This window comes from Ammodytes marinus (assembly GCF_949987685.1).
Source record: "Ammodytes marinus genome assembly, contig: scaffold_68, whole genome shotgun sequence".
In the NCBI taxonomy this organism is placed as follows: domain Eukaryota; kingdom Metazoa; phylum Chordata; class Actinopteri; order Uranoscopiformes; family Ammodytidae; genus Ammodytes; species Ammodytes marinus.
Genome location: NW_027648458.1, coordinates 211553 through 221662, shown reverse-complemented (window position 1 = coordinate 221662; position 10110 = coordinate 211553). Strand labels below are relative to the sequence as shown.

The window sequence follows — 10110 nt, the reverse complement described above, 5'->3', positions numbered from 1 at the left end:
GGTGGCGTAGTGGATAGAGCGCGTACCATATTGGCTCCGTAATAATCTTGAAAACAGTTTTAGATAAATGATTTTATTTTAATTTTTCTGCATCAGGTGGAAGAGGCTACGATGGTCCAGGAGGACGACGGCCCTGCCTCCCCCCCCCTCTCCTCAGCCGGCTCACTGAGGAACCTGTCTGCCTGGACCATCCATATACCCCTCATAGGTTAGTCTGTCTGTCTGTCTGTCTGTCTGTCTGTCTGTCTGTCTGCCTGGACCATCCATATACCCCTCATAGGTTAGTCTGTCTGTCTGTCTGTCTGTCTGTCTGTCTGTCTGTCTGTCTGTCTGTCTGTCTGCCTGTCTGTCTGTCTGTCTGTCTGTCTGTCTGTCTGTCTGTCTTCCTGGACCATCCATATACCCCTCATAGGTCTGTCTGTCTTTCTGTCTGTCTGTCTGTCTGTCTGTCTGTCTGTCTGTCTGTCTGCCTGTCTGTCTGTCTGTCTGTCTGCCTGGACCATCCATATACCCCTCATAGGTCTGTCTGTCTGTCTGTCTGTCTGTCTGTCTGTGTGTGTGTCTGTCTGTCTGTGTGTCTGTCTGTCTGTCTGTCTGTCTGTCTGCCTGCCTGGACCATCCATATACCCCTCATAGGTTAGTCTGTCTGTCTGTCTGTCTGTCTGTCTGTCTGTCTGTCTGTCTGTCTCACTGAGAAACCTGTCTGCTTGGGACATCACTAATCACTACTCCTGATGAGTAATGTATTTTTTTAGCGTTTTGAATGTGTACAAAACAATGTAAAGCGCTTTGGGTCTGTGAAATACCAGGGAAAAGAGCTTTAGAAGTGGAGGCCATTTACCATTTAATGAAGGATTTCCTTTCCTTTCCTTTCCTTTACTTCCTTTCCTTTCCTTTCCTTTCCTTTCCTTTCCTTTCCTTTCCTTTCCTTTCCTTTCCTTTCCTTTCCTTTCCTTTCCTTTCCTTCTGACAGACATCTACGAGGACCAAGTCAAGAGGGAGAAGATACCTGTCTTCTGCATCCAGGTGGAACGCAACGACCGCAAGGAAGGTGAGACAGGAATACACCAAGGTTCCGTTCCGAATCGCATACTTTCTACTATATAGTATGTAGAAAAAAGATTTAGGATGTCCCGATTCTTGTGGCCAGATTTAGGATGGTTAGAAGTACCCGGATGTCCTACTTCATGCGGCCAAGATTGTTAGTGTTGAAAAGTGCATCCTATTTGGGCGATTCTGACCCACAATCCAGTGCGCACGTGAAGTGACGTCACATCGACGAAGCCTCCGTATGAAAACAAACGGGGATGCGACGGATATAAAAGCAAGAGGCAAGATCAAGGCGCAATGTTATGATGAAATAAGAGAGAAAAGTATGTCCCAATAGTATGCCTACTGCATCCTAACTAGATTCTTTTTATCGTCGGATGTAGTATGTAGAATAGAAAAAAGAAAGAGTATGCGATACGGAACGCAACACTTACTTCTGTTTGTGTGTGTGTGTGTGCGTGCGTGCGTGCGTGTGTGTGTGAGAAATACACTTAAAGTAGCTACGATATACAAGGAATTAATGGCTTAATGGCTGGTTTCCTTCCAGAATGTATTTGATTCTAAAATGACATAACGTGTGAAAATATAGAGCTTGTCACTACACGATGTGAGTTGGGAATGCGCAGAACGACAAGCCAGCTTTGACAAGGCAAGGCAAGGCAAGTTTATTTCTATAGCACAATTCAAACACAAGGCCACTCAAAGTGCTTTACAGGGGCAAGATTAAAATACATAAAACACATTAGAAGACATTTAAAAGCGAATGAAAAGAAGTAAAACATTTAAATTAAATAAAAAGTACAGGTTAAAATGGAAACAGAAAAGTCTTCAGACTCGATTTAAAAGAACTGAGGGTTGCAGCAGACCTCAAGTTTTCTGGGAGTTTGTTCCAGATATTTGGTGCATAAAAACTAAAAGCTGCTTCTCCTCGTTTAGTCCTAACTCTTGGGACTGTAAGTAGACCTGTCCCAGACGACCTAAGGGCTCTGGACGGTTCATAACGTATCAGCTAGCTACGACTACATCAATTGGACAAAACCACGTACCACACGCGAAAAAGCTCCCTTGGTAAAAAGTGTTTTGGAGAGATACTCAGACTGCACTAGAAACCGACTGTAACTCGCTTAATTTTGAACCGATTTTCATGAAATTTACTTTGCTACGAACATCGAAAATTTAACTTGTTGATACTGGTTACATGTTGGAATTAAATTCAGTTACTTATAATGCTCGTTTGTATTTTGTTTCAGCTGCGGGTCACGAAACGGAGACGTGGTTGGTTTACAGACGATATCTGGAATTCTACGTCCTGGAATCTAAACTCACTGAATTCCACGGTAACGCTTAAGACCTTTTTACAAACTTACTTTAAAGGTTCAGTGTGTAACTTTGTGTGTGTCAGAGAAGTGAAACATTTTCTAAGGTATATTCTCTTTATAACTGAATAAACAAACTTTCCTCACAGGAAAATGTAGATCCCTGGAACACTGTTTGAAGTTAGAAAAGCTTCCTGAAAAGTTACTGTTTCACTGTTGTTGTTTACAGCAGCAGGGCCCACAGTTTGGTTTACAAACATATTCTTAGTCTTACGTTTGGTTCCAGGTAAAATAATTCTGTCTTGATTTATGATGATAGAATTATTCAATACAAAGAATTACATGTAGAGAAAATATGTTTAGTAAACTAACTGCAGGCTCTGTGAATGTAAACAAATCTCCCTCCTCTGAAACTACACAGTGACCCTTTATTTAAATAACTGTATCTTCCATAATAATCTACAGTAGTATTCTGTGTGTGTATTAAACCTGCAGTGTGTAGAATTTTGGGTTTTATTTCCTAGCCGATTTTGTAGAAAATAATTATAATATCCATAAGTACGTTTAATTTAGTTCCTAATAGCTGAATTGTTTTTTTAGAATTATTATTTTTCCCCTTAGAAAGGATCTCTTATATGTCCATATTTCTCCATACTTTGTACCAAGGCCTTGTCGCCGCCATTTTGGAAGTGTCATAGTTGGAATGTCATCAGGTGCATTGTTTAAAATTTAGAATTGTTCTTGTCCTTGAAGGCCACTGTAGCTTCTGTTATTATTCAAAAGGGTTGGGGTTACCCAGGGAGCGTTGCATTCTAGAACTTTGTAGAACTTTCTTGATGTCATGTTACACACTGCACCTTTAATGTTATTGTGATTTCTTCAGGCACGTTTGCAGACACCCAGCTTCCATCCAAACGAATTATCGGACCAAAGAATCTAGAATTCCTCACGTCCAAAAGGGAAGAGTTTGAGGAATATTTACAGGTAATTTAATTTGTTTATTTGTTATACATTTTCATCAATTTAAACAAACTATCTTAAATCTGCCAAACTCTACCTGTAACTGTTTTAATTAGGCTATATTGTACTTTCACCCATTTCATTTTAATTGCTGCCACTCTTCACCACTGTGTAAATGTTTCAATTGTTTTTTTTTTGTTTTTTGTTTTTTTTCTTCTCTTCACCTGTTGTTGTGTATTTGATGCATTTGCATTGAATATTGTGTATGCATTGTTGTTTTTCCTTGGAATTTGTTTGAACTCGACGTCATTGTAAATGAGGGTCACCCCTCAATTGGTCTCTCGAGGATAAATAAAAGTTAAATGAAAAATGAAATGAAATATAATCTACAAATTCTATGCAACCAAGATTTTTTTCAAAGTTTTTTGTTAGCGTTCTATAGTTTTAGGTTATTATTATTAATATTTGATTTATTAAAGAAAGCATTCGTGATATCACCCGAGTTATATTTTCTTCTTTATTGTCAGTAGAGGGCGATAAAACCCAACGGCATGAGTGAGGCTTTAAAGAAAGAGAACTATTAGGTTAATTGTGAAGACATAACACAACATTTTGACATCAAATCTTGTGTTTTTAGAGAGTTTTGTTTGTTTAGTTATTTGCTAATGCTAAGTTGTCTGTAACAGTTTTGTGTGTGTGTGTGTGCGTGTGCGTGTGCGTGTGCGTGTGCGTGTGCGTGTGTGTGTGTGTGTGTGTGTGTGTGTGTGTGTGTGTGTGTGTGTGTGTGTGTGTGTGTGTGTGTGTGTGTGTGTGTGTGTGTGTGTGTGCAGCGTTTAGTGCAGCATCTGGAGCTCAGTAACAGTCAGCTGTTGGCAGACTTCCTCTCTCCTCACAGTATGGAGAGTCAGTTCCTGGACAAGATGCTGCCGGATGTAAACCTGGGTAAGTGTGTGTGTCTGTCTGTCTGTCTGTCTGTCTGTCTGTCTTTTGGTGTGTGTCTGTCTGTCTGTCTGTCTGTCTGTCTGTCTGTCTGTCTGTCTGTCTGTCTGTCTGTCTGTCTGTTGGTGTGTGTCTGTCTGTCTGTCTGTCTGTCTGTCTGTCTGTCTGTTGGTGTGTGTCTGTCTGTCTGTCTGTCTGTTGGTGTGTGTCTGTCTGTCTGTCTGTCTGTTGGTGTGTGTGTCTGTCTGTCTGTCTGTCTGTCTGTCTGTCTGTCTGTTGGTGTGTGTCTGTCTGTCTGTTGGTGTGTGTGTGTGTGTGTGTGTGTCTGTCTGTCTGTCTGTCTGTCTGTTGGTGTGTGTGTCTGTCTGTCTGTCTGTCTGTCTGTTGGTGTGTGTCTGTCTGTCTGTTGGTGTGTGTGTGTGTGTGTGTCTGTCTGTCTGTCTGTCTGTCTGTCTGTCTGTCTGTTGGTGTGTGTCTGTCTGTCTGTTGGTGTGTGTGTGTGTCTGTCTGTCTGTCTGTCTGTTGGTGTGTGTCTGTCTGTCTGTTGGTGTGTGTGTCTGTCTGTCTGTCTGTCTGTCTGTCTGTCTGTCTGTCTGTCTGTCTGTTGATGTGTGTGTGTGTGTCTGTCTGTTGGTGTTGATGTGTGTCTGTCTGTCTGTCTGTCTGTCTGTTGGTGTGTGTCTGTCTGTCTGTCTGTCTGTCTGTCTGTCTGTCTGTCTGTTGGTGTGTGTGTGTGTGTGTGTGTGTGTGTGTGTCTGTCTGTCTGTCTATCTGTCTGTTGGTGTCTGTCTGTCTGTCTGTCTGTTGGTGTGTGTCTGTCTGTCTGTTGGTGTGTGTGTGTGTGTGTGTGTCTGTCCCTGCATTCCAAATCACATACACTTTCTTTTTTCTATTCTACATACTACATCCGACGATAAAAAGAATCTAGTTAGGATGCAGTAGGCATACTATTGGGACATACTTTACTCTTTTATTTCATCATAACATTGCGCCTTGATCTTGCCTCTTGCTTTTATATCCGTCTCATCCCCGTTTGTTTTCATATGGAGGCTTCGTCGATGTGACGTCACTTCAGGTGCGCAATGGATTGTGGGTCAGAATCGGCCAAATAGGATGCACTTTTCAACACTAACAATCTTGGCCGCATGAAGTAGGACATCCGGGTACTTCTAACCATCCTAAATCTGGCCACAAGAATCGGGACATCCTAAATCTTTTTTCTACCAAACTAAATAGTAGAAAGTATGCGATTTGGAACGCAGCGTGTGTGTGTGTCTGTGTGTGTGCGTGTGTGCGTGCGTGCGTGCGTGCGTGTGTGTGTGTGTTAGCTAGGGTGGACCCCCTTTGTTTACATTCCAGTTTAGACGATAAGATATTTAATCTATCTTTTTCTGTCTTTTCTTACAGGAAAGATTTTCAAGTCAGTGCCGGGGAAACTCATCAAAGAGGTGAGTGGCTCCAGATGTTACTAGTTATCCTCCCTTCTGCTGCACTGCACTCTCTCTGTGTTATTATGGGCCAAAAACTACTGGTAATAATGAATGTCTTCCTTTTAAATGTATTTATTAATTTTTTTTAAACTTTTGTTATATATTTTTTTCAATAAAGAAAAATATATCTATATATATACTGTATTTATTATAATTCTTTTAACTTTTTCTTATTTAAAACTTTTCTCTTTGTCTTTTTTCTATAAAAAAAGACAAAAAAAATATATTATTTTTTGGAATTTTTTTATATACAAAAAAACTATCTAATAAAAAAGCTGAAAATGTCGAAAAGTGTGATCTTACATTTTTTTTTGGGACTGTTATTCGTCCCACAGAAAGGTCAGAACCTGGACCCTTTCCTTCAGTCCTTCTTTAACTCGTGTGAGTCTCCTAAACCCAAACCCAGCCGCCCCGAGCTCACCATACTCAGCCCCACACAGGACAACGACAAGAAGGTAACTGTCTGTCTGTCTGTCTGTCTGTCTGCCTGCCTGCCTGCCTGTCTGTCTGTCTGTCTGTCTGTCTGTCTGTCTGTCTGTCTGTCTGTCTGTCTGTCTGTCTGTATGTCTGAAGGTGTATTGAACTCTGAGATCCTATGTAGTATAAATGTGCAAACATTTTAGAAATCGGTTCATCCTAGCCTGAGAAAAGGCAGAAAGAGTGTTTTATGGTCTCACTGTCTAACCCTACATTTTCCCATGTGTGACATCACACATGGTAAAATGTAGGGTTAGGATTAACAGGACAGCTGGGCCAAGGGAAGACTGAGGGAAGACTGAGGGAAGAAAAACCTCATTCATTATATTATAATAGTGATTTTATAATGATAGAACGCCGGTTGCGTATGGGTGAAGTTTTCATTTAACAGAAGTTTAATCTTAATCAACAGCTACCCAGGAAGTTTCCCTCACGAACACTGAACCTCAAAGGCCTTTTAATGGTATTTTCCTACAGTTTAACTAGGATTATTTAGTTTTAATGATAGAGGGAAGCAATGTTTGTTGTTATCATGTAGTCGCAATGTGTTCTCTCCTCCTGTCGATCATTCACCGTGTTAGTTTCCGGTATTGTGCCGTAAAAATAAAAGCCCCCGCGATATTTCTTTTATTTTTTTTCGTTTCCCTATCTATTTTTTTTACTCAGTAACGCAGGTGATATAAAATGTAGCGAAGTACAATACTTCACAATAAACATACTCAAAGTAAAAGTAAAAGAATAGGTTTTAAAAATCACTTAAAAAATTACAAGTACACGAAAAAACTACTCAATTACAGGAACGCGAGTAAATGTAATTCGCTACTTTACATCCCTGCATATGGGTGATGTATTCCTTTACCACAGGTTTGATCTTAATCAAAAGCTGCTCAGGAAGTTTCCCTCACGAACACTGAACCTCAAAGGCCTTTTAATGGTACTGACTTCCTCTATCCTTTTCCTATTAAAAACATTTGTTATATCACACAGGGGAAAATGTAGGGTTAGACAGTGAGACCATAAAACACTCTTTCTGCCTTTTCTCAGGCTAGGATGAACCGATTTCTAAAAATGTTTTGCACATTTATACTACATAGGATCTCAGAGTTCAATACGCCTTCATATTTGCACCGGTGAAGTAGGTCTTTAAGAGTTATCACCATGGAGACAGTTTGGATAAATAAAAAGGGCAAGTTGGTTCAGCACACATCGAAAACACCAACGTAATGTTATTATGGGTGTGGTATGGAAACTGTTTTAATGGTGCATTGTTCATTGTTCATTTATTTCTTATTCAAATGGGTGTGGGGTGTGAATTTCCACCTCAATTTGAAGCAAAATAAACTCAGCTTCCAAAGACCTCATGTCACCTCTTAACAGTTAAAGATATAGTGTGTAACTTTTTCATATAAATGAATGTCTGTTACATTCAAGCCATCGCCAAAACGAGTTGACACAAAGTTGATTAAGCCTATTATCAGCTCCACAAAACTCTCTCTGTGTATTTCTCAGTATGGCAGCGTTTACAAACTGGTGTGTCCCCCCTCCCCCCCCTGACACTGGTGCAGGAGCTCAGAAAAATCCTCAAGAAGAGCCCAAGAAATGTTTCAGTTGTTGATTCTACTGCTAAGAAAAAAACTGGATCTATCTGTCTGCCTGTCTGTCTGTCTGTCTGTCTGTCATCCATCCATCCATCCATCCATCCATCCATCCATCCATCCATCCATCCATCCATCCATCCATCTATCCATCCATCTATCTATCTATCTATCTATCTATCTATCTATCTATCTATCTATCTATCTATCTATCTATCTATCTATCTATCTATCTATCTATCTATCTATCTATCTATCTATCTATCTATCTATCTATCTATCTATCTATCTATCTATCTATCTATCTATCTATCTATCTATCTATCTATCTATCTATCTATCTATCTATCTATCTATCTATCTATCTATCTATCTATCTATCTATCTATCCATCCATCCATCTATCCATCTATCCATCCATCCATCTACCTACAGCAGAAGGTATGAAATAATTTGTAATATTAATGTTTCACTCTTTTTTCCTCCAGTTGTTCACAGAGCTTTTCAAGAACAATGCAAACGTGTGTGAGAGTTTGGAGCGTAGACACAATCCCAACTGCTTCATGGACATTATGACTGTCAACGGCATGTACGACTACATGGTGTATGTCGGTAAGTAACGCTCGCCAAATTATATTTTATTTTGATTAAAGCACAATAACAGCCCATTCATCATATAGTGTAATCATTGAACGACTCATAGAATGAAATAATAATAATCTTTATTAAGGACTCAGATGGTCCACTCACATCCAACATATACACACACATAGAACACATTACAATACATTACTCAATAAAATACTGTACTAAAATAGGTGCAAGCTATCATGCCAATGCTTTGGAAGCCTGGATGTGAACCTATAGCCCGTCATAGGGTTGGTTAAGGCTATAATGATGCTATTTTCTGATACATCCAATCGACACATGAAATTGAACATTAACTTTCGTAACAGTGCTACCAGTAGCGTACTGCGCTATAACTTGGGGTTGGAGCAGCATTATTGTATAGGAGGTTGTTGCTCCGTGTTCCTAGGTGGCACAGTGCTAGCCAGTTATCTGTGTCCTCTAATGTACCTACATGTCAGGCACTGTTACGAAAATTAATGTTCAATTTCATGTGTTATACTACATAGGATCTCACATTTTACCATGTGTGATGTCATTCTATCCCCATAGGTCGCGTGGTGTTTCGTATGCCCGACTGGCTGCATCACGTTTTGGCCTCTGGACGAATCATGATGAAGAACTCGTTTGAAGCTTACATGGACCAATACATGCAGAGCAGACTGGAGACAGTGCTAATGGAGCATAGCATGGTTTCTCTAATCACTCAGCTGAGAGGTGAGACAGACACATAGACAGACGGGCAGACAGACAGACAGGCGGGCGGGCGGGCGGGCAGGCAGGCAGGCAGACAGACAGACAGACAGGTGGACAGGCAGACAGACAGATAGACAGACAGACAGACAGACAGACACAGACAGACAGGCGGGCAGACAGACAGACAGACAGACAGACACATAGACAGACAGACAGACAGACAGACACGCTTGCTCACTCACACACTCACTCACTCACTCACTCACTCACTCACTCACTCACTCACTCACTCACTCACTCACTCACTCACTCACTCACTCACTCACTCACTCACTCACTCACTCACTCACTCACTCACTCTCACACACTGTGTAAAGTTTGGTGCGTCTTACATACCGGTGCGACCACTATAACAGTATAAAATGCAGAGAGGTATTTTGCCCTAAAGATGGCGCTATAATCAAGTGGAAGCCCCATAGACCGGTACTGTACATAAGTATAATTTCATGTTTTTTAAGATCATTTTTTGGAGCATTCCCCCCCCCCCCCCCCCCCCGACCCCCTCTTTAAATTCATGTCTTGTATTGTTGTTTTCCTTCGTAGACGCGGTTTTCTGTGAGAGCAGCGTGGAGCGAACCACTGAAGACAAGCAGATCAGAGCTAAACAGGCCTTTGAGGAGATGATGAAGTATTTACCAGGTCAGTTTGGGGTGGTAGGATGGCCTAGAGGAAAGGTGGCCGACCAGTAACCATGAGGTCGCTGGTTCGATCCCCGGCACCGGACAGGAGGGTGTTAGTTGTAAAACTAGCAGAGGCTGGTATTGCGTCTACGGTGCCCACCATCTCTACCATTGTGTCCTTGAGCAAGACACTTAACCCCAAAACTGCTCCAGGGGCGCTGTACTGCGGCTGACCCTGCGCTCTGACCCCCTCCGAAGTGTGGTAACTTGAGAGGGGATA

At 41.1% G+C, this 10110-nt stretch overlaps 1 protein-coding gene across 1 annotated transcript in view; it reads left to right on the top strand.

Moving 5' to 3' along the window:
• Nucleotides 1-97: 97 nt before the first annotated feature.
• The window catches only part of LOC307270499 (sorting nexin-14-like), a 16125-nt gene continuing 6112 nt past the window's right edge, over nucleotides 98-10110 (top strand). Inside the window, exons 1-10 of the mRNA XM_080054383.1 lie at nucleotides 98-208; nucleotides 974-1051; nucleotides 2301-2387; nucleotides 3250-3350; nucleotides 4157-4268; nucleotides 5673-5713; nucleotides 6091-6210; nucleotides 8316-8439; nucleotides 9007-9171; nucleotides 9754-9849. Of these exons, the coding sequence (XP_079910509.1) occupies nucleotides 112-208; nucleotides 974-1051; nucleotides 2301-2387; nucleotides 3250-3350; nucleotides 4157-4268; nucleotides 5673-5713; nucleotides 6091-6210; nucleotides 8316-8439; nucleotides 9007-9171; nucleotides 9754-9849 (1021 nt within the window). The 5' untranslated portion in view covers nucleotides 98-111. The remainder of the gene's footprint in view (nucleotides 209-973; nucleotides 1052-2300; nucleotides 2388-3249; nucleotides 3351-4156; nucleotides 4269-5672; nucleotides 5714-6090; nucleotides 6211-8315; nucleotides 8440-9006; nucleotides 9172-9753; nucleotides 9850-10110) is intronic.